The 24,468-nt window shown below is 30.6% G+C and overlaps 3 protein-coding genes across 8 annotated transcripts; all 3 read left to right on the top strand.

The window, feature by feature from the left end:
• Positions 1 to 3,829: 3,829 nt before the first annotated feature.
• Positions 3,830 to 7,102, top strand: LOC8275273 (lysosomal Pro-X carboxypeptidase). The gene is made up of 9 exons (XM_002523708.3): positions 3,830 to 4,361; positions 4,485 to 4,671; positions 5,095 to 5,228; positions 5,316 to 5,428; positions 5,534 to 5,783; positions 5,991 to 6,143; positions 6,229 to 6,308; positions 6,393 to 6,442; positions 6,714 to 7,102. Exons 1-9 carry the CDS (start codon positions 3,927 to 3,929, stop codon positions 6,863 to 6,865), a joined length of 1,554 nt encoding a protein of 517 aa, XP_002523754.2. The 5' UTR covers positions 3,830 to 3,926; the 3' UTR covers positions 6,866 to 7,102.
• Positions 7,103 to 8,866: 1,764 nt separating this feature from the next.
• LOC8275274 lies at positions 8,867 to 11,855 on the top strand. 3 transcript variants are annotated; one of them, XM_048378580.1, is made up of 8 exons: positions 8,867 to 9,125; positions 9,236 to 9,276; positions 9,356 to 9,419; positions 9,871 to 10,059; positions 10,755 to 10,826; positions 11,009 to 11,184; positions 11,264 to 11,382; positions 11,588 to 11,855. In XM_048378580.1, the coding sequence occupies exons 1-7, from the start codon at positions 8,973 to 8,975 to the stop codon at positions 11,379 to 11,381; spliced, it is 813 nt and encodes a 270-aa protein (XP_048234537.1). In that variant the 5' UTR covers positions 8,867 to 8,972; the 3' UTR covers position 11,382; positions 11,588 to 11,855. The 3 variants fall into 3 exon arrangements, with proteins under 3 accessions (XP_048234537.1, XP_048234538.1, XP_048234539.1); XM_048378581.1 differs by having other exon boundaries at positions 8,899 to 9,125; positions 9,361 to 9,419; XM_048378582.1 differs by having other exon boundaries at positions 9,025 to 9,125; positions 9,351 to 9,419.
• A 6,942-nt stretch (positions 11,856 to 18,797) lies between these two features.
• On the top strand, positions 18,798 to 24,235 carry LOC8275275 (aspartic proteinase 36). Of its 4 annotated transcripts, none has more exons than XM_048377845.1 (10): positions 18,798 to 19,374; positions 19,835 to 19,964; positions 20,082 to 20,332; positions 20,424 to 20,651; positions 21,894 to 22,056; positions 22,199 to 22,299; positions 22,398 to 22,491; positions 23,231 to 23,297; positions 23,456 to 23,527; positions 23,767 to 24,235. In XM_048377845.1, exons 1-10 carry the CDS (start codon positions 19,130 to 19,132, stop codon positions 23,946 to 23,948), a joined length of 1,533 nt encoding a protein of 510 aa, XP_048233802.1. In that variant the 5' UTR covers positions 18,798 to 19,129; the 3' UTR covers positions 23,949 to 24,235. The 4 variants fall into 4 exon arrangements, with proteins under 4 accessions (XP_048233802.1, XP_048233801.1, XP_048233804.1 ...); XM_048377844.1 differs by having other exon boundaries at positions 18,799 to 19,374; positions 22,398 to 22,494; XM_048377847.1 differs by having other exon boundaries at positions 18,800 to 19,374; positions 22,226 to 22,299.
• The last annotated feature ends 233 nt before the right edge of the window (positions 24,236 to 24,468 follow it).

Here is a 24,468-nt window from a genome sequence, read left to right as displayed (position 1 = left end):
TCCTAATAAAATCAACAAATGATCAGAATAATACTACTAGACTGCATCAGTGATGAATGCATGTATGATGATGGATACCAAGTAATTGAATTGGTTTGGAAAGTTGGGAGGTTAAAAGGGTTCATAATCAAGATCGACATAGTTTACTATTCCAATAGATTGAGATGACTATGGTGGTCCCTAATAATTAATCAACTACTAAAAATTGTGCCCAGAACTCAAGTTCTTATGTGGTCATTTCTCCTTGCAAAGTTCATAAAAAGTTTTCAAGTACCAATAAGACATTGACAAATTTCAGTGCTTGCACTAAACTTGTTAAGGAAAATTGCACTAGAGGCATCCGAATATTGCCATAAGTTTCAGAATTCTTTTTAAAATACGTTGTGGCAATTAAAGAGAAAATAAAATTAGTTGCTTATAAAAATTAAAATTAATTTAAGTCACATATGAAATTCTGGAGTCAATATTTTCATTTGATCCAATAGATATTAAACACATTCCATTACTTTGAATGATTTTTATATAAATAAAAATTATTCAGGTTTGAGGTGCAAGAAATTGAGTCGTTCTGCAGACAGGGACCGTAAAGTGCAACAAATTCAGTGCAAACAGCGAATTCCTTGTAGACTCCATTAATCCAACAGTTGAGCGCAACAACAAAGAATTTTCCTTTGGCATTGATGGATTCATATCCACCTCAACCAACAGTATTATTTCACTTTCTTTTTTGTCTTTTAAGAACCATTCTACACATTGTCTTCCACCAAGAATGCACAAACTCAGGTTTGGAAGGAGTGGGGATCTGAACCAATAAAAATTTGATTAGTGGTCTTCACATACGTTGCACGAAAAATATAAACACAACTACGTACTATGATGCTATATGAATATATCAATAATTATTTTCTAAAAAAAAAAGCATTCTGATATATATTTTTTAATTTTAAAATAAATAAAAAGCTCAATAAATTAAATACTTATAAGTCATGTCAATTTATATTAAATTTAAATATAAAATAAATAATTTAATATTGATGTTAATTATGAAAATAAAATTCCTTAATTTTTATAAATAAAAATACCAATCAAACGGCATTCAGATTAAAGAAAAGTTCATTAATGTATAATCCCATCGATTCTTTATCAGTAGACTGCCACTATGATCACCTAAATTTATTATTTCCTCCTCCATGATGATAGAATATATATATGCTTTTAACAAAGATGGTAAACCGGTGACCTTCTAGACAAAGAAAACATAAGGTCGTCGAATTAGGCCGAAAGAAATCTTCTTTTTCCTTCTTTTTAATTTGACCATAAAGTATTATCTTAAAAGAAAATTGACCATAAAGTGAGCCGGACCAAAAAATTATCTTATTATATACTTTATTGAAAGAAAATCCAGTGGCATTCCAAATGTTTAGTTGAACCCATTATATTTTAAAAGAATTTAATTGGTATTTTTATAATCTTTATATATTTTATACACACCTGAGTAAAATTTTAATATTGATATATTTTAAATAATTTCTTAAAGTATTCTAGAATAAATGAATTTAAAAAAAAAAAAAAGGAAGAATCAAGCAATTTTTCTTTTACCTCAAATGGTGGATTTGTTCAAAACGTGGGCACTTTTTTATTATTATTATCATTTGCTTTTCTTTTTGTATTTTAATATGGAGACAATGGGTTCGTGGGTTTCACATGGCCTGTGTTTTATGATATTATGTAACTCAGCATTGACTTAATGTTTTTTAGATGTTTCCTCAGCATTAAAACCTTTGATCACTTGTAATGATAAGAGTTTTTCAAATGGGAAGCATTTCATTCCCTTTTTCTCTCCTCTAGAATGGAAAATCATGAATTTATTGCAAAATCTCTTGTTCGTGTCGCGACCAAATTTTGATTTTAAAATAAAGAAGATAGGAGATAGAATTAGGTCTAACATTAAGATGAGGTGGAATGGGCATATGATGATTTATGGATAAAATGTTAATCAATTAGGAGTTATTATGATTATAAGATGGAAAGAAAGGGATAATTTCATTGATGTGCTTCCCATTAAAGTTTCATCTTATCTTAATATTATGAAAAGAAAAGAGAATAATTAATGATACATTAAAGAAAGGGCAATGCATTATAAAGGATGTTTTTATAATTTTTTACCCTTTTATATTATGGTTAATATGGTTGGTTCCACATCAAATTCCAATAAACAAACACAAAGATTAGAATGATTTAGGGCAATAAGCAAATTAGTGGCTACACCCCTAGCATAAAGGTCTTGTGCTAATATTGGAAGAAAAATTAGTGATGTATAGTTATACAGGAGGATTGCAGATTCTAAAATTCAGAATTTCCCTGAACCTCTTTCTCCCTGTAATATTGAACATTGATATCTCAGAATTTTATGAACTATAAATTCTCTAACTCTACATAGATTCTCCCTCTGGAATATGGATCAAAAGAAGTAAAAGTTAATTATTCTTCCTTGCATAACTCAGACAGGCCAAGCAAAAGAAATATAGGTATAAAGAATTGGAATCGGCTAAAGTTAAAGTTTCGAAAAGTTCAAAGCATTTTTAATTTTAATGGAAGAATTTATGCAAGATCGCTAAACTCTATGCTTAATTTTAATTTAGTTACTGAATTTCAATTTGTTTCGGTCAATTATTCAATTCATTTGCAATGAGAAATTGACATGTAGAGCTTTTTTTTCTTAATCATTTTTATTATTATTATTAGTTTATAGGACATTATCGATAACTAAATTGAAATTAAGTGTAAAGTTAAGTAAATGGATAATATGTGTGTGCTTTGTGTTATTCAGTAGATGAGGAAATTGAGCATCCTATTCTTCAGATGCAGATTTACTTCTGCAGTTTGGCAGAAAATTTCACAGGCATGTAATACAAATAGAAGGCAGCTGTGGTGAAGAAGAGAAGTGCTTTGGTTTTCAAGAACGACTGCTGGGAAAGTTTTAGCTTTTTAATGCTTCAGTGTCTTATATTTGGATGGCAATGCATCAGGTAATCTTCAACAGCAAATGATGCAGAAGCTTTTCTCTTTTTGTAATAGAAACTATAATCATGTAGCTCTAAGAGCATGGTTATGAGTCTTGAGTGTCTTTTTCTGTTTTTCTTTTTATTTATTTTTGTGTATGAGGAGGCCTTGTTATCTGATACTTTGACAGATTTAGATTTCCTGGTTATAACAAGTTGTTGGATTCATTAGTTTTGGAGCAATAAAATTTCCTTTCCCTGGAGTGACAAAAAAACATTGCATATATAAATCTGAAGCTTCTATTTTAAATTTTTTTTAGTAACTTGAATATTTACTTATAAAGTAGTCTCGTCTAACTATGAATTTAAAATTATAATGTGTAAAATTTGATTGTTAGTCGAAACTAATTATTATTATTATTAATAATAAAAGAAAGATAAATATGAAGTTAGGAGAGTTTCCTCTACTTGGCATTTTGTTCTCCAAGGCTATGCAATTTGTAAAAAATCATCATTATAAATGCACTATTTGTTTTATGGATAATTAATTTGTCTTTACATTGCCAAAAACGTTTATTGTGAATTGGGATACTAGAAGACTGATGAAACCCAAAAGGGAAAAATGAATTATTTGTTCACTCATAATTGCTTATGCAATCATCACATCGTCATATATGCATGAACATTTCTGATGTGATTCTTACTTATACTAACCATTGCTAGCTAAAAGTTATCTTCTTCCACCAATGTAGTAATATTCTTTGTTAGCATGATAAAAAAGTGTGGCCCATATTGACCAGCTTTTCCCACCAAAGCCAATAGCCTTATCTCAACATTGCAAGATTTTCTGCTATAAATAGGTCCCAGACTGAGTGAGAATAGCAAATTATAACTAATATTCAGCAATTTCAAAACTCAGTTATAATGGCCATGAACACTACTACTACAACTACTCTTAGATACCCTTTTCATCAAATGTTTTTATTCAGTTTCTTACTCACCATCATTTTCTCATTTCATGTCTCCTCAATTCAATGTAAGACTCCCAGGCTTAGAGCACTTAGGAAATCACATATCCAAAGCCAACCCAAAATTACCACTGAATTATCTTCTTCAAAAGATATTTTGACATTTTTCTACCCACAAAAACTTGATCATTTCAACTTTAAGCCTGAAAGTTATGCTACTTTCAAGCAAAGATATGTAATTAATTTTAAGTATTGGAGTGGTCCAAATAGGACTAGTGTACCACTTTTGGTGTTCTTTGGTGCAGAAGAGAATATAGAAGATGATGTTGATGGTATTGGCTTTCTTAATGATATTGCTTCTCATTTCAAGGGTCTTCTTGTATACATAGAGGTAAAAGTAATTTTTATATTTGAAAATCTCTTCCAACAATATTAATAACTTAAATTCTGAAGTTTTTATTATTATTATTATTATTGTTATTATTAATTATATGATTGTTAATCGTTCTTACAGCATCGTTATTATGGAAAATCAATACCTTTTGGATCAAGCAAAGAAGTATTTAGAAATGCAAGTTCTCTTGGTTATTTCAGCTCAGCTCAAGCCATAGCTGATTATGCTGCTATCATTATGCATGTCAAGAAAAAGTATTCTGCCAAGACTTCTCCAGTGATTGTTATTGGGGGATCCTATGGTGGAAGTGAGTGATCAGAAAACCATTAATATATATAATTTTTGAAACAGTTGTGCATTAATTATTTTAAATTGTTTACACCCAGAAAACCCTATTATGGCAGGTTTGGCATATAATTGTGCATATAATCCATCAACATAATATCGGATGAAACATTCATCTTCATGTTTGGCTATCAAGTAGCATTGCCAAACTTCCTCTATGCGTCAAGTGGCATTTATCTATTGTATGTAAACATTCATATGATAGTCGAATAATCGGAGTATTTGTCTGATAATGCAATTAATTAATGAAACAACTGAAACTTTAACAACCCTTAAAAATATATCAATACACAAGACTTTAGGGAATGTGAAAACTAGGAAATGTTAAGAGCTTTCATAATCACTTTATAATTTCTTTTAACTTTTATATCACATGTTGATGCAGTGCTAGCTTCATGGTTTAGGCTAAAGTACCCTCATGTAGCTCTTGGTGCTCTAGCTTCCTCAGCTCCAATCCTTTACTTTGAGGATATTGCACCACGAAATGGCTACTATTCTATCGTGACCAAAGATTTTAAAGTAAGAATAACAAATTTTTACTTTCCTTAACAACTCTTCTTTTCTTTTCTTTTAGACTAATTGATATAATTAATTCGGATGGTGCAGGAAACTAGTGAAAGTTGCTACCAAACCATACGCAAATCATGGGCAGAAATTGAAAAAGTAGCTTCCAAGCTTAATGGTCTTTCAATCCTCAGCAAGAAATTCAAGACTTGCAAGTAAATAACATTAATGCTCTTATATCAATCTGCAAAACTTCAAAATATCATATCATATCATATATCTAATATAATAATTTTCGTGATTAATTTTTCTTGTTTTAGTCCTTTGAAGAGAACTTTTGAGCTCAAGGACTACTTAGACTCAATTTACTCAGAAGCAGCTCAATATAATGATCCACCTAGGTATCCTGTTACTATTGTCTGTGGTGGAATTGATGGAGCACCAAAAGGAACTGATGTTCTTGGCCGAATTTTTGCTGGAGTTGTTGCTTATATGGGAGATAGGTCATGCTATGACGTGAATGGATATAATCACCCAACTGATGCAACATCTCTTGCTTGGAGATGGCAGGTAACTTATTTTACCATAAGAATGGCTAAAAGATTCCCCCTTTTTAATGTGTATGCCCTTTAAAAATTCTTAAATAGATTCAGGCGTCCGTGGCATGAGATGCATCTATTAGATTAGCATGCAATTAAACATTGTTTATATACTGTTTACTTGAGAATTTCTTGTAGTATAAGAATGGCTTATGTGTGTGCGCGCGCATGTGTACAGACATGCAGTGAGCTGGTGATGCCAATAGGCCATGAAAGAAACACAATGTTCCCAACATCACCTTTCAATCTGAACAGCTATACACAGAAGTGCAAGGCCTTGTATGGCGTCCTACCTCAGCCTCACTGGGTCACAAATTATTACGGGGGCCATGTAAATTCTGTCTAGCTATAAACATTTTCAAACATCTTCTTACTCTTTAAAAGCTGCTGATATTTTGCAAATATATATATGGCAGGACTTGAAATTGATTCTCCATAGGTTTGCTAGCAACATTATCTTCTCAAACGGACTAAAAGATCCATATAGCAGTGGAGGGTAAGCAAAAAGAGTCTGTTCGTTAGATTGTGACTTATGTATTTCCTTTAGTAGAGTTAATGCGATCTCCATATGTGGATGCAGTGTGTTGGAGAACATATCAGATAGTATTGTTGCAATCTCTACAGTTAATGGTAATCATCTAATTAACTTGTCTTTATATTTATATATATATATCATTTCTTCGGATTAGTATATCAATGATCGAGTTTCCTGTTTTTTAATTATAAATTTCCGAAGTATCTAATCTATATTATATAGTTAATATACTTAAGAAAATTTATCAGCTAGCACGTCATTAATTTGGAGTGTCACAATAATCTGTTAACATTTTTAGTTATATGATATACAAGAGTTCTACTATAGAGCTAATGCCTGGTAGGTGATACTCCTATATATATGCAGGATCTCATTGCTTGGATATACAGCAAACGCAGCCAACTGATCCACATTGGTTGGTGATGCAACGAAAAGCTGAGATCGAAATAATCCAAGGATGGATTTCTAAGTACAATATCGATCTTCATGAGCTCAAAGATGAAAGAACCAGAGTTTGATATTGAATTATCAGTGAACTGGTCTTGCTTATACCAAGTTAATGTTATCAAGAATGTTAACTTGGGCTAATGGCGCTCTCTCTATAAATATATAGCTGGCTAGCTTGATCATTTGCAATATTAGTTGAAAGAAATAAATATATTTATATATGTATATATTTGTCTATGTATTCTCGTTATAAAGGAATAATCAACTCTATATGCATATGTCCCATATGATTTAAAGGGACTATCATATGACTGCTGGATTTACTTCTGATCTATTATTCAAATTAACCTTTAACACGATCCAAGTATATGATATAAATTCTTTCAACTTAATCACAAAAATGAATTATTCGGATATATAAAGGCCACGGCTGGAATGTAGCACATGATGGGTGCATGCCACTCACTCTTTTATCATGTTTGTAGGCCATTAAGAGTTCCATATAAAACATACCCAGTTCCTAGTCCTACACCACCTAGGTTGGTAGTTTACCATCCTAAATGGCATAGGTTCGATTTATAGGGATGGGTTTTTGAGACATTTAAACTCACACGGTAATCGGGTCTTTTTCACTTGGTTTCGAAATTAGTGTTGGTAACAGATTTAGATTCCATCTTAAATTTAATGACGACTCTACTAATATTTACCTCAAAAAAGTACTCGTATAATCACGTTCAATAGAAATTACTATCACCGATTGCTACCTATAATTTTATTTTTATTTTGCCTTCAAAAGTTTCTATTTCTACTACGGACAGAGCTTAGCCATCGGTCAACTGAAAATAGTACCCTTTTGTTTTTCTGTGTTAATATTCTACTTTGAAATCTATGGCAAAGCATCTTATATCGAGAGTTTTGCATTATCATAGTACAATAAAAACTCGAAGACGATCATTAAACTAAAGTGGCTTTTTACGAAGATGATGAAAGATTGGACTACGTATAGTCTACCTGAATTTATTTATTTCTTTTCAAAGTTCGAATCATGTAAGAAATGTGCTCCAATTAATATATAGTGACTGTTGGTCCTTTGGCCTACAAAGAGCAATATGCAATAGTGCATTTTGAAGACGTGGCCATTTGTTTATATATTGATAAATTGGATTGAGTCTTTCCAAGAAAATGGAAAGATTATAAACATTCATCATTAGGTTGCAAAGTAAGGTATTAGCTCTATGTGCATTAACTTTAGTGTTTCACAGTTGAAAATGACTGATGTGTGTGGCATTATTATAAGCTATTCATTCATTTGCTTGCACTCTGAATTATTTTATCCTTTTGTAAAGTTTGTCAACGAAGCCCTCATTGCCAAATTGGGATGGTTTTTTTTTTCTAAGGAAAAAATGAACATATGTGCATCTCTTTAATATGGACAGACCATATTCTACCTCAAAAATGTGGGGAAATTTCTGTTAAATCCCCATCCAAACAGCTCTCTTTTGTTGTTAATTACAAGTACTGTGCATGAATTTTAGTATCCACTTTTAAAATAATTTCAAACTTACCATTAAAATATAGAAGAAGGAGAAAATGAGAGGAAAGTATTAGAAGGTTTTCTATATTATGTATGGCAACGAAAAATAAAAGAAAATAAAAAATATATTTTAAGTCTGACGATTATCACATTATTATTCAAGTCTTTTATTTTTAAAATGAAAAAATTAAATTATATAATCCTTGAATTTTGTAAAAAGTAATATTTTAGTCTTAAATTTGTCAATCTTTTTAAGACTTAAAAATTGGTATTTATCAAATGCAAGGAATGATTGTAGATTTTTTTTTTTTTTTTTTTTTTTTGAGGGATATCTAGAATAAAATCTAAAACTAAGAACTTAAAGGATGATTGTATTCAATTTTCAAATAAAAGGATGAAAGTGTAAAAGAAGTGAAAAGTAGGGGTGGTAATGTATACGACATGTAGTTTTAGGAGTTCGCTGTTCCTATTAACGACGTGGCGTTTGTCATGTCATGGACGACCAACTAGCCGTTTGTCCCATAGAAAGAGAAACCCCAAGTGCCCATCTTCAGTTAACTGAAAGAAAACACTCGATTCTCAATTCAATTCTCAAGTTAGGGTTTCTGTCAAAGAAAAGATTAAAAACCCAAATTTAAAAAAAAATGTTGAGACTATATCGATTATTTAAATACACTTATAGCCCTGCAAGAACTTCAATTCTCTCATCTCAAAAACATCAACAACAAAAGGATGAGATATTTGATCCTCTCCCTTCTCATCATTTCTTCCAAAAACGGTTTCTTGACATTTATCAGGTACCAATTTCCCATTTCTTGACAAAGATTTCAACTTTCAATCTTTTTATGTTATTTTAACTACTTAATTAATCTTTGCTTATTTGAGTTTCTTTTTTTTCGATTTTCAGCTTGGAAACAAAGAAGCTATTGAGAAAGAGCGTGCAAGGCTGTAAGTGTTACAATTTATATCTCTCTCTTTTATAAAAATAAATTGGATTACTTTATTATATTGATGTAATTTAGGGCAGTGCAGATGAGATGAATCGGGGTTATTTTGCTGATATTGCTGAGCTTAAGCAACATGGTGGTAAGGTATATTAGTTATAGACTTTTGATTTAGTTATAGTTAATTTCTTAAGTTTGATCATAAAAACTATCCATAATTTGACTGCTTTGGTTTATGTTAAGTATGCAAATTTTATGATTGATGTTGATAATCATGATGTGACATGGGATTAGATGTTATCTGATAAGGTAGATGGGTATATATGAGTTTTGGATTGGATGAGATTGTACAATAGCATGAGATTGTATTTCAAATAATCAACCTTGTATTGTATTGTTTGTAGCAAGTTTAGATTATGGGCCCAAGATTCAAGATTTTTTAAGTCAATCTGATCTCGTGTAAATAATTTAAGTAGTGGCACCTATGAGCCTGCTTCTGCACCTGCAGCTTGATCTGTTTGTCACTAATTGAAAATCATGTTAGATTATGTGTCTTTGTTAAAAGGGGATTTTTATTTTGTGATTGATGATTATGCAGATTGCAATGGCAAATAAAATTATAATTCCTGCAATGGCAGCTGTGAAGTTTCCCAATTTAGAAGTGAACTATTCTGATGGTAAAACATTAAAGTTGCCGATTGGGTCCAGTGGAAATGCAGTTGATGCTAACACATCAAGTAATCCTAAAGTATCTTTACTATGTCTTTCATTTCGAGCTAGCTCTCAGGTATGGGATTTTAATGACTCTCCCGTGAAATTTATAATGTGTGAATTACTATGAAAACTGTTGAATATATTCTTTGGGGTTTAAGAGTTTGTTCCACTGCAAACAAGATGATTATGCTTATAACTTTTAGAAGTGAGAAGAAAGGTAAAAAGAAAAGAAGGAAAGAGAAAGAACGGAGAATAAAAGTAATCAAATCTGTAAAGACAACCATTTTCTGGAATTTTTTCCTGTCTGAACTGGAATACTGTAACTACTAAACTTTAAATAACCAGCACTCCTATAGATGTTTTCTAACACTCAGAAAATTGATTGTTTTTCCGCCCTTCCAATTTTTTGTTTTACTTGTCAAATCTGCATTTCAGAAGATCAAATTTAGTTACAGACATGGTTTTAATCTGTATGGTACTACTATAACGATTACAATTGGGCAATTTAGTACAAGCTTCCCAGATTCAAATTTAAGTTTAGTTTAAAAGAATTGGACACTAGCTTAATTCTCTTAATAGGGTAATTGAATCTAAAATTAAGCTGTTGTTCTCTCTCTCTCTCTCTTATTGTTCTCTTTCTGTTATTTTTCTTACAGTGCTGTTGCATAGAATTTGCAGGACTAAAGTATATGACGTCGAACATGCATTTTCCAGTTCGGGTTATGGTAATATTGTGTATGTAAGAATTCAATCTTCTCTTCTTTACAGGCAATGATTGACTCCTGGACTGCCCCTTTCCTTAATATTTTCCATGATGCAGATAACATTCATCTGTATGAGGTAATAAATTATACTATGCATTAATTGTTTGACTCTGTTAATGTGGAACTTGAAAGCATGAAAGTCTAAGGACAACAGTTTCCTATTTGATTAATACTAAGGGCCCGACGATTATTTATTAGATATGAATGGTGGATATTATTCTTAAGATATTCTTGATTATACCAAGATCATATTTTCAGGTCTCATATATAGACTCATGGCTCTTATGTCGGAGTCCGATCAAGCGGCTGCTGCTCCGTGTAATGAGGAAATCTAATAGTGATGAAAGCAATGCACTTCAGAAGCAGATTGTCTATTCATTTGGTGACCATTATTACTTCAGAAAAGAACTTAAAATACTGAACCTTCTCACTGGGTATCAAAGCAAAACACTTCATCTTTTATGCCTTTCCTCAGTTTTAAAAATCTGCTTTGTAATTGGTACCTCTCTACAGGTATATTTTCCTGCTAGACAAATTTGGTAGAATAAGATGGCAAGGCTCTGGATTGGCCACGCAAGAGGAGCTATCCTCTCTTCTTTCTTGCACGTCATATCTTTTGGAAGAGAAATGAGGTAATTGACACGTGATATTTGGGCTTGATTTTTAAATGAGCTCTGATCCTACAGTTCAAGAACTTAGTTGACAGTGGACATAACAATTGTAAACATCTGATAATCTGAACCGACATTTTCATTTTCATTTTCGGTTGAAGAAATACAACAGCCTGGTTAAGAATTGTAAAATAACAATACTGATTTCCTTCATATTTGCTTGCAGAGAAGTTGGCTTGTGAAAAGAGATGACAGTTATATTCTTAGGCCTTGGACACTGCATGGAAAAATTTGAATCTCCAACGGGGCCTCTGTTTTGTTGTTGGAGACCTGGACCATTAAGTTTTGAAAGCTATATTTACATTTTTTATCCATTAGAGACTCAATCTATACAATAAGTTGCACTTATCCTCCTACCCTCATTGTAAAAAGAGAAAATTAGGCTACTTACCTCGTTTTCTGTAAAAATAACCTTTTTACCCCTGCGTTTTTAACTCTTTGTTTTTTACGTTTCACAAAAAAGTGTAGCCGAATTTTCTGAAAATAACAAATAATGCAAACCCTCTTGCATAGCCTAATGGACTCCTCTTTTGCGTCCATTGTGTGCATAATGCACAAGTAGAATCACCCAAATCAAAGGGAGGATTGTTTAATTCAAACAAAAGGAAATAAGGAAATGAAAGGAAAAAGAGAGTAGGAAAGAGATTATAACAGGAAAAAATAATAAAGAGAGATCAAAAGCTTAACCAAATCAATTTAAAAAGAAAGCTGAAAATGATAAATGAAAGTGGTATGGTGATCGAGCAAATAGGAAATGGGGGAAACCAAGCGAGAAAGCAAGAACATGGGTGTTTCTTTGATAGAAAAAAAAAAAAAACCCTGTTTCCATTTCTTGAGCTTGGTAGGACATTATAGTTCAAGTAAATTAGTTTTGTCTAGAAAGTAATCTTTTGTTTGAATCTTTTTTCCTTTTAAAATCAAAGAAATTTTTAATTTATTGACAGAGAAAAGTCAGTATATTCTTTATATAATTTTATTCGTAATATGTTCGGTAATTTAAACAAATAAATTTATATACTTGAAAAATATTTTGTATATTGTTACATCGTATAATTTTAATTAATTTTTATAACGTAATATCATCTTACTTATTAGTCAAATTTTAAAAAAGAAACAAAAAAGTATATTACAAAATATTAAAACATTATACTAGAATGCATAAATAGTTCAAAATTAGACGAAACTAACAAAGAATATATAGCAAACGAGTGGTGATTGTTAGCCAAAATCTGGTTTCTAAGCTAAATACAATTATTAATTTTTAAGACTCAGATTCGGTTGCCACATCTCTTGCAAGAAAAGTTGAGCATCAGTAGGTATGTGAAGGAAGAGAGAAGGGTATGTTTTTGTGCACAAGTCATACTCAGTTTACTCAATCAATTCAACAACCCAAAAGTCTAACTTTTTAAATATCCATGTACAATCTCACAAAGTTCATCTTTATAAATTGCCCTAATTTCCAAAATAATACTGCATTTTTTGGACTTTTTATTAAATCTATAAATTTTGTCAGTTTTAGTAATATGTTATGACATTATTTTTAATTTTAATCTCTGATAAAATTAAGAAAAAAAATTAATTCATGAATTTTAACTAAGATTTAAATTTAATAAAACAGTAATGACTAATAAGATTTTGTGTTATTGATTGTGAAGGCCTTAAACAATGATTATTACGATAATATAATAGTGAAGGGATTTAGATGTTGATGTTTTGTTTTCTCTAAAAATAACAATACTTTTATCATTGACAAATTTCTGAGGATAATAAGTGTTTATTAAATTAAGATATTAAATAAATAATGTTGTTTTTCTTTATAACATAATATCTCTATAATTATATTATCTCAATAATTATCCATTATAACATTCATATTTTTAGTAATAATAAAGGAAGGAATGCGATCCTTACCATTAATTCACCGGGGCTTATCACTTAAAAGAAAGAAGAAAGAAAAACAAATGAACAGTCACATCAACAGTAACATTCATTTCATGGAACTTAAGGATACTGTCGGGATTGCTATCCAAAGTACAGTAATTCCAACAGCATGCATGTCCGTTTTATCGTTGCATTGTCACCGTCTTTGATAGGACAATTCCGCCTTAATTTTTTGTTGATTATCAAAATAAATTTTAATATTATATTTAGTTACAAAATTTATTTAAATTAATATATATATATATATATATACATAATAAAAAGTTTGATTAAATCAAAAAATTATAAATTTTATTTAAAAATTCTATTTATTTTGTTAAAATTTAGTTTAGATATAATTAATTTTATATAAAATTTCTAAATTTTTTATTCAAAGCATATAAATTTTATAAATTTTATAGATTTTAAATATATGCAATATAAATAAATAAATAAATAAATATATATATATATATATATATATATATATATATGTATGTTTTGTTTTTTTTGTTAAAGTTTTTATTTGTATACAAGATGATTAATACATAATCTAATATTTAAAATTAATAAATATATATTAATTATTTATCGATTTAGTGTGTAAATCGGAATATATATTTAAATTAAATAAAAATTTCTAAATTATTTTTATAAATTCAGAAGTTTTGAAATTTAAAATTTAACTTGTTATATTGACAATCTACCGGTAAAGATCTTAAATTCTATCCTAAAAGATAGACTTCATTACCTTTATTTTAACTTAACTATAAATTTAATAAAAAGAAAAGGAAAAAAAAGTATATTAAGATAAATTGTCATGAGAATTCAATATAATATGTAAAAGTAAAATTATGACCAGTTAGAAGGTAAATTATAATTACTCAATATAATAATAATAATAATACAATATGATTAAAGAATAAATTAAACATTTGTGTATGAGAGAAGAAATATATTGAAACTATTGAAAATTTAGCTATGCAAATAAACTATAAATCTAATATTTTTTGAAGTAGTTCCTTGAAGGTTACTTCCAAATAGTCGATAATTAATTAATTAATTAAAAAATTATATATCTTTTATTTTTTATTTAATATGTTTGAAATTATTTCTCTAGTTATATATATATATGATTTCATTTTTCTATACAAGCCCAAGACATTAAAGTATATTTTCAAAGAAGATCCAAATATCTAATGGTATTTAAATTCAATTTTATACAAAGATATATTTTTTAATTAATTCATTTCTTCTGCAGTGTTCACTGGGTACGTAATGTATTTGATTTTTGCTGTGGGGGCCATTTTGGGCACGAGGCATCCGTAACACGGAGTACTACTTCCTTCCCTCTTCTTTGGGAACTGAACCCCCTGAAATGACAAACATGTCCCTCATGTCTTGCCAATATAATTTATCTGTTCTATCTTTCTATATTATCATTATCATTATCATTATCATTATTATTAATAAAAGAGTAATACAAAAGTAATTTCAAGTTTAAAAATATTGTATAGATTCATCCTGTATTTGCTTATCCTTCTTGAAATGGTGGAAAATTTAAAAAGTCTTTATCGCCTTCAACAGATATTATTTATGGACAAAAGGTCGATTTGCCCCTAACTCGTGTTAAGGGGTCAAATAGATTCAATTTTTTTTTCGAATAATTAGACACATAACTCCTGAAGCTAAATAATTCTAAATTTTAGTTATATTCGATACTTGCATAATACATTTTTATTAATATGTTAGATAAAGATGGTAGAGTGGTGGTAATTTAATAGTTGTGGCAGTTGTGAGAAAAAAATTAATTAAAGAAAAAATAAACGAAAAATATAAATGTATTTGTTATTTAAAAAAACAAAAAATAAATACATTAATATTATTTTAATGTATCAATAGAAAGTGAGTCCGCACAGCTAAAATTTGGATTGATTTGGTATTTAAATAGCAGTTGTAGGGTTAATGATTAGAAAAATTAAAATTAGACTAATTTGATCCAATAATACAAATTTAGAGGGGTATTTGACCCTTTGTCCAATATTTTATCGTCTGTTATAGCTTTTTTTCTTTTTTAGCTTGAAGGATTTGGAAACCTTTAATGGTCTTCCTCCTAATCTTTTTGTTACCATTGACAAAGCTATGAAGTATATATCAAACTTTTTGTGAATTATACATATTCTTCCTAATAAGCAATCAATTGTTGCCTCACTAGAAGATGTATTGAAATTCAATGTCGATGCGACCTAGAAATAAATCAGGAAAAGGGTCGGTTTGATAGTTACCTATAATAATTTCAAGGTTAAGTTGATCGATTAAGAAGTCCGAAGAAAGAAGGCTTATTCTCCCTTTATTGCCGAAACTATGGCTTTCTTCTTAGCCGTTTAAAATTACAATCAAAATTGGCTTCAATGAGCTACTTTTGAAGCTTATTACAAGATCTTGATAGATTCTTTTAAAGATGATAAAAAAATTTTTCAGAAATTGAAATCTTAATGCTCTCTGGTAAATAACTTATTAATATTTTTATATTTTTTCAGATTATGTTTTCTTTTAGAAAAACTAATAGAGTGACCGACTGGGTACATTAACTGCTCTATAAAAAAACTCACTTGTAATTGGATATTTATTCCTCCTATTCAACTTCGTAATTTTTTTCGGAAAGATATTTTTAATTGAAATTTTAATCGTCAAAAAAAATTAAATATAGCATGAAAATAAATGTTTAAATGTATTAGAATATCATTCAAAAATTAAATTCAATTGTCTATTATATTAAATTTAAAATTAGAGTGTTGAAATGGCTAAATAATTAGAGTTTTAGTCATAATTATATATTGGCTTTAAAAAGAGTATTATAATCTATTCATACAAGTTCGATTTTATCAATTTTACTTTATTGTTGTAATTTATACTTCTTGTTTGTTTTATTTCAAATTTTCAACCCTCTATGTGTTTAAAAGATTTAGGAATTTTAAATTTTAAAATAATCAGTCTTTATTTTTACTAATTTATATTTTCATTTTCGGAATAGATTTTAAGAATATATATTTTTGGAATTTCAGTTTTGAAGTGAAATAGCTTATCTTTATTCAGACTGGGAACATAAAGGAATTAAAACAAGATTAAACCTTTGGAAAATGGTAGTTGTGGTGGATAATAATTTCAAACAAAAAAGCTAATTGCTCGAAAACAGTAAAAGCAATTACAACTTGCTAAGAAACATAATGGCAAAACGGTCATTACATAAAAGGCAACCCAATACTTTGTCCTTAAGGATTGTAATAATTATTATATAATATTAAAAGTTGTAAAATAATAATATTAAAAAAAATAAAAAAAAAAAAGAGATACAGAATGTGGATGATAGTTTTTTCTTTTTAACAAAAAGCTAAAAAAAAAAGAAAAAAGAAAAAAGCCAAAATAATTGTGCATTGGGTTGTGCGAAAGTAACCCTATAGAGGATTTGGCTTCTTTTTTTGGGAAGTGGTAGTGGTGGCTAATGGGCCCTTCTTTGTCAAGACAAATGAAATGGGCCCACAAAAAGGGTGTTTTGGTGATGGGGTCCTTTTGATAGTTCAATCTCTTCTTCAATTGATTGAAAGGTACAATGCTACTAATAATCATAGCATGAAAGCATTTGTATACAATGAAAGCTCACTAGTTATAGTTATTGTTTATTGCTTTTCAAGAAGAGAGTGATTGAATGAAGTGGGAAGACTTACTTCCATATCTCTTCTAGAACCAATCTTTTTTTAATGTCCTTTTTCGTATTCATATATTTATTGCTATGGACTTTGATTACTTTGACAAGTTATTATACAAGTAGAAGTCTTATGAAGGCAACTATACTTTAACTTAGAAGTTCAAATCTAATGACTTGATCTTTTCAAAATGGAATTTTGATGTTATTCTAGAAATTCAACCTTTAAATTTCTTTTCATTTCATTCGAGATTTAGTGAGTTTTTGACTACATAACATGAATAATCGTCAAAAATTTATTATCACCGTGAAAATAATAAATCCTTGTTATTTTTTATTAGTAAATATTAAAAAAATTAAGCTTAAAATATCTTTAATTACAATAGATAAACACATCAACCAAATCACTTTTTGATTAAATAATAGAAAGAAAAAAAAAAAGTAAAAGAAGAAAAAAAAATCAATTTGTAAAAAAGGCTCCCATTTCCAAGAAATGGCAACAAGGCATGAATCCACCCTTATATTTAGACTTGGTCAAAATATTAATTTAAGACTCTAAGAAAATTAGGCCAAGATAATCACCCAAAGAAACAATAAATAAATTGTTAAAAAAAAGGTTAAATACTATGATGATGCAAATTCAGGAGTGAATTCAACTAAATAATATATGAATACTTGTAATCCATATTTCTAACTCTTACATCTTATTGAAAATCATAATAAGTTGGATAACCACACCCAATTAAAGGTGTGAAAAATATGTACATCCAAAAAAGATTCCTAAAATCAGCTTTAGAAATTTTTATGTACCTCATCTATAAAGTTTAGAGTATCTCTTAAAATAGCATAGTGAATACAAATAGGCTCAATTGCATTAATTTTAGTGGATAATCACATTTCTATCCATTCTCTTATGAAATTAAATTATGTAAATTGCTTTACTTAATCAAATAATTTCCAAAAGTTGCAGTTTAACCTATTTATAATTGTATAAATAATTGATTAAAGAAAAAGATTATTTAAAGTTAGAAGGCACTTTTTGTAATGGTATGCTTGGTCGGTTAAGTATATTTTATAAAGAAAAAGAGATGAGGTATTCAAAGGGGAAGAAGAAGAAAAGAGACACTACAAAAAAGAGATATTCCTCTATCAAATAATGTATTATTAAAAACCTAAAAATCTGAATAATAACAATGTATTATTATTATTATTATTATTATTATTGATGCCTAAGCATTATCAACCTATTGATTAAGTTTATATTCCAATTCAATAGAAAATTTGAAAAATTGCGTCATAGTCGAATTTTAATAAAAGACTCCACTCCGATCTAAAATACTACAAATAGTTAAAAGAATAAATCCTATTATAATTAAGCTAACTTACATTTATAGAGTTCTACTCCTGCTAGAACAAGAAAACTTTCAACGTCTACATAAATACGACACAATAGTACTTGTAATTTATATATTCAATATGATTAAGTCACCCATTTACAAATTACTAATTTTATCACATATATTGTTGATAGTTCATTTTGCGATCAAATTATCAATTATTATTATAATTGTTATTATTACAATGCATATTAATAAAAATTATAAAAGAAAGCAACAAAATACAATGTTGTTGTAAAAACAGTTAGTTTACCGAACCGTAGGAAACACACAAGGCAAAGTCGGACTCTACATAGTAGAATACGCTGAATAAATAAAAGTATTAAGAATGATAATAATAATATTATAAAAGCGTGTGTGTGTGTAAGGAAGACAAAATGAACAACCTTCACGTAATAATCCATTGTTTCAAGAAACAATCTCAATCTTTCTTGTTCTTGGTTCTTGTTTAACTCGTTATCTTTCCCCTCTATCTCTTAACAACAACTCAATCTGTTCCTTTTTTTGTGTGTCTCTGTCTCTCTATTACCAAGTTTTGTCTGTCAATTTTAAGTTCTGTAAAAGAAAGAAGAAACAAAAACGAATTCTCTAACCGTTAAAACAATACCATTATTTTTCTTGTTCTTGTTTTTTTGATAAAGATACAACAAGAAAGAATATAGAAAGAGAAAAAGAAAGATAATTTATTATGGGGGCGGTTTTTCCCGCCGGAATTCTGATCGCCGCCGTGCTTTTACCGGCGACAGTGGTTCTTTGTTATTCTTTTCCTACAATGCTTACCTTGGAGAGAGGGATTCCAGCGAGTCATAAGCTAGAGTTAAGTCAGCTTAAGGAGAGAGATAGTTTTAGACATAGAAGAATATTGCAGTCTACTACAAGTGGGGGAGTTGTTGATTTTCCAGTTCAAGGCACTTTTAATCCTTTTCTTGTTGGGTAAATTACAATTTTGCTTCTTTAAGGGATGATGCTAATTCTCTTCTTGGGTTTCTTGTATGGATTAATGAATTGGGTTTTTTTTTGGTCTATTTTTGGAAATGTAAATGAAAATTTAATGCTTTTTTGTTGGTTTCTCTCTTTTGTTAAATGGTTTTGTAAGTTTCATCAGTTTTCTTGGATTTTTTTTTTTTTTTTCCATTACTGGGTTTCTGAATTTGGAGTATTGGACTGTGAATGTCCTTTTGTTTCTTTTCTCCTTTTTGTCATTTGATTTGTTTTTGGTTGAATTATGCTTGTTCAGGCTTCTATATGAACGTAGAAACAAGTCTAGGCAACTGGGTTTTAAACCTTTCTTACATTGGACAGACATAAACTGAAATCCTGGAACCAGTTGGATATTATTATGTAGTAACTTTGGTTGTTGATTTAGTATATGTCTCTTCTTTTGTTTGATTAGGCTTTATTTTACAAGAGTACAATTGGGCTCTCCTCCAAAAGATTTCTATGTACAAATAGATACTGGGAGTGATGTTCTCTGGGTTAGTTGCAGCTCCTGTAATGGTTGCCCTGTTACTAGTGGACTCCAAGTAAGTTCACTTATCTGTATTTTACTAGTTTGATTCTAATCTCATCAACTTTCTGAAACAATATGGGCAATTTAATGCCACAATTGTCTTCAATGTTGTTTCTTGGTTCTTTTACAGATTCCACTCACTTTCTTTGATCCGGGAAGCTCTACAACAGCTGCATTGGTCTCTTGTTCAGATCAACGTTGCACTGCTGGAATTCAATCATCAGATTCTCTATGTTCTTCTAGAACTAATCAGTGTGGTTATACATTCCAATATGGGGATGGTAGTGGCACTTCAGGCTATTATGTGGCCGATCTAATGCATCTTGATACAGTTCTTAGTGGGTCTGTGACTAATAATTCTTCAGCTCCTGTTGTCTTCGGGTGAGCTTTCACAAATTTGTCAAACATATGATAGTAGTGTATCATTTATGTATGTCAGAGGTTGAGTTTAACTTGGTGGGCTATGGAACAGGTGTAGCACATTACAAACTGGGGACTTGACAAAGTCTGATAGAGCAGTTGACGGGATCTTTGGTTTTGGCCAACAAGAAATGTCCGTCATCTCCCAGCTAGCTTCACAGGGAATAACACCAAGGGTCTTCTCCCACTGTTTGAAAGGAGACGACTCTGGTGGCGGCGTGTTGGTTCTTGGAGAAATTGTGGAGCCAAATATCGTTTATACTCCACTTGTCCCATCACAGTATGTTTTATTTCCTACATTGAACTCTTTATTTTTTTTGTCTAGTGAGAACCATAATGAGTTTTTGAATTAATACATTTTGAAAGAGTGGCTTTTATTGTTTTTCAACAATTCTGTTATATGTGCAGTGTTTTTCACTATCTCTTGCTGCTTTAATCTTTCACAGTTTGTCTAAAAGAACAATATTTATACAAATGGTGACGCCAGTGCTTTTTCATATTGGTTCAACTGTAACATCTTACTGAAGTTCATTGTGTTTCTGTTGTACTACATTTTTATGTTGTCTTGCATTGTTTTTCCTGTACTGCATATTTATATTGTCTTACGTCGCTTTGCTGTTGAATTACATATATAGTGTCATTTAGAACAGTTTGATCTTATTAAATGCATTTGGTATTGGTACAAAAGAATATTGTACTTAATATGTTTCTAGCCATTTGTTCAGTGTTAATGGCCTTGTTATTTCCCCTTCTATAGACAATGTTCTCTATGCTGGAAGATAATCAGGTTAGCTCATTGTGCTGAGCTTAGGAATCTTGGACTTTTTTCAGGCTCAAAGTATTATTGATGAATTGACATTGTTTGAATGATAAAACATAATGAAATGGGTTGTTTTCATAATTTCATGTTCAGTCTGTGCATTCCTGGTAAAAGTTTTCATATGTTAAGGGTTTGGAGGATAGCCCTGTGAATGCTCTTATATACTGGTACTTTATCTTTCTATGTGCTAGTACTATCCAAAAAGTTTATGCAATCAGGGCATGAATAGCAATTTTACTCATCACTTGCAACTGTCTCCACATTAAATTTGTGATCTTCTTGTTTTATTTGATTGGATGTCATTCTTTTGCCTCTGTAATATATTGAATCTCTAACCTGACAATCCATCCACATATTTGAAGCTTCAGTCATGCAAATGGCATGAACAGTCTGCTGATGCTTTGATAATGCATTGAGTTTCTTCAGTTGTTAATCAAGTGTTTATTTGCTTATTATTTTTATTAATACATGAGAGCTAATTGAGGCAGAGTAAAACACCTACTTAATAATTGAAGAGTCAACACACTAAGCAGACATGGGCAGTAATGGGGTATAAAACTAATGAATAATAATTGTTAAGCTACAATTATTCGACCTATCACCACCTCATAACAACTTTTAAGTTATCTTGCCGCCTTTGCCAATATAAAATTCATTGCTAGTGCTGAGTGTGACTAACTACTTGTATATCTAAAATTTCAGGCCTCATTATAATTTATACCTTCAGAGCATTTCTGTTGCTGGCCAAACTTTGGCCATTGATCCATCAGTTTTTGGAGCATCGAGCAATCAAGGAACAATAGTTGATTCTGGAACAACCTTGGCATACCTTGCAGAAGGAGCTTATGATCCTTTTGTCAGTGCTGTAAGTTTTGAAGGGACTTTTTGCCAGTTTTAAATATTGTGAATCTTTATATGCAACAAATTTAGGATAGCCACCTATCTTCTCTGGTACATTTCTCAGGGTTTTTCTGATACAAATTACAATCTTTTAAATGAAAATACAGCTGAAGTGTTCAGTTCTTCTTACGCAGATTACAAGCGTTGTTTCACTAAATGCCCGCACATATCTTTCCAAAGGAAATCAGTGTTATCTAGTCACCTCCAGGTTCACTTTCTAATTCTGTATTTCTGTTTGTTTTCAAATGAGTATGCGGTTCTCTGAGATGATTGTGACCCAGAATATCATGTTTACTTTGTGCCCAGTGTTAATGATGTATTTCCTCAAGTTAGTTTAAACTTTGCTGGCGGTGCATCATTGATTTTAAATCCTCAGGACTACCTTCTGCAGCAAAATTCGGTAGTGAGTTATTATATATTCTCTGTTTATTTCGGGTTATTAAGAATATAGTGATGTATCCTTCATTTGCAAAGAAGTTTGGAAAGTCATGTGTTTCTCTCCCTCCCGTTTGGAATACAGTGATGGTCTTGATTTTACTACTTTTTTCTTTGGGTATTTTCTTCCATTCTTTATGTTCTAAATTTCTGCTCAAATGGAGAAGTTAGCTCTTAGATTGTTCTTGCATCTTCTCTCATATAAATTCGGTGACCTCTGAATGGTATTTTCATACCAAAATTTAAATCCCGTTATGCCCCAACTTTGCTGTACTGTTTGCATTAACGTCATTTCCTGATTATATGCTGAAATCTGATGCTTTGGAGCAATGAGGTGAGGTTCTGCTTTCTTACCCGAGAATATTTAGAAGGGGGAAGCCTCGAAAGGCTCCGAGCGATATCCGAAGTATGGTTCGCTCGCTAGTTATATGCTTAACACGTGCATCTGAGGTTGCAATAAGTACTTTAAAGCTCAACAAGGAAAAATACAACCTTGCTATTGCAAACATATCTCAGTTCTTCTTTTCCTTTGTTATAGCTGTTTGAAACTTGTTTCACCAAATGTTCCCTGTGGTTGCTAATGAAACATGGAGATAACAATCTATAACCCTGCATAGAAATTTGACTAGATGCTTCTGTTTCATGTACTACTGTCAAGTCTGATATCTGGCATCTCTAACCAGGATAATTGAATTTTATTACAGGGTGGAGCTGCAGTGTGGTGTGTTGGTTTTCAAAAAACTCCAGGTCAACAGATAACTATCCTAGGAGGTATACCCGCTTAACCCTGTGTTAATTCTGACAATACTGTTATGCTAACTATCAAGATCATTTCAGTGAGGCTGTTTTATACTCATTTTGTTTCAGGCCTTTGTCATATTTAGATTTAGCACTAACCCTGTACAAATATTGCCATTTTCGTTTTGCAGATCTTGTTCTTAAAGACAAAATATTTGTTTATGATATTGCTAATCAACGGGTTGGATGGACTAATTATGATTGTAAGTTGCAATTTCCTTGTGTAATTTGTAATGTTCCAGATCATGTGGAATTAAAAAGGATTCATTTCATAAAATCCAAAATTGTAACTCACATGCTAGTCATGCAGATAGGAAACTTCTGAATTGTTAAATGCTTTTTCCTTCTTCCTCCTTCTCCAATCCTTTTTGTCAATATTTGATCCTGGACCTGCATCTGCACTTGATTATAATCCTTCATCACCTTCTTCCTTTGCCATCAGGTTCGATGTCAGTGAATGTCTCTACGACTACAAATACCGGCAAAAGCGAGTTTGTCAATGCAGGAGAGTTCAGTAACAACAATTCACCAAGGAATGTGCCTTACAATCTGATACTAATAATAACCATGACAGTTCTCCTTCTGCATATGTCTACTCTGGGCCGTGGTCATCTGTTTTCATAGCATATTCTGAACTTCTATTCTTTCTTTCATTGTAATTGCTCTTGCCGGTTTATATTTGTCGCGACCCGCAGAGCCATGCCACTCATAGTTCAGTCAGGGCTGGCGGCTGCTTGGTGTGCTTTGTAACTGATTTTTTTTCCTTGAGAATATAATGTCCCATCAGCCCTGTAATACTGAGACTTGCTTGCTGTAGGAGTCCGTCTTTTGAGAGCTTTGTAAATTACATTGCATACAGGATCAATGATGTAACAGTAGAATGAATTTATAGAAATTTCTTAGCTTCCTTACCGATTGGTATCATGCTTTCATTTCAAGTTTCACGTACCGAGTCTAAAACTAGGGTAAGTACGCATCGTCTCCAATGATTCTGATGCATTTACAATTTGATAATGATGCATACGAAATAGTTCTATATCATTGCTAGATATTATGAACTTTATTCTGACATAACCTACATTTTACTGAATAAGAAAGAAGCTTGTTGAAACCATATGATAACAGAGGAAAGTTTGCAAAAATT

This window comes from Ricinus communis, chromosome 8 (assembly GCF_019578655.1).
Source record: "Ricinus communis isolate WT05 ecotype wild-type chromosome 8, ASM1957865v1, whole genome shotgun sequence".
Taxonomy (NCBI): Eukaryota; Viridiplantae; Streptophyta; class Magnoliopsida; order Malpighiales; family Euphorbiaceae; genus Ricinus; species Ricinus communis.
This window is presented reverse-complemented; position numbering and strand designations above follow the sequence as displayed.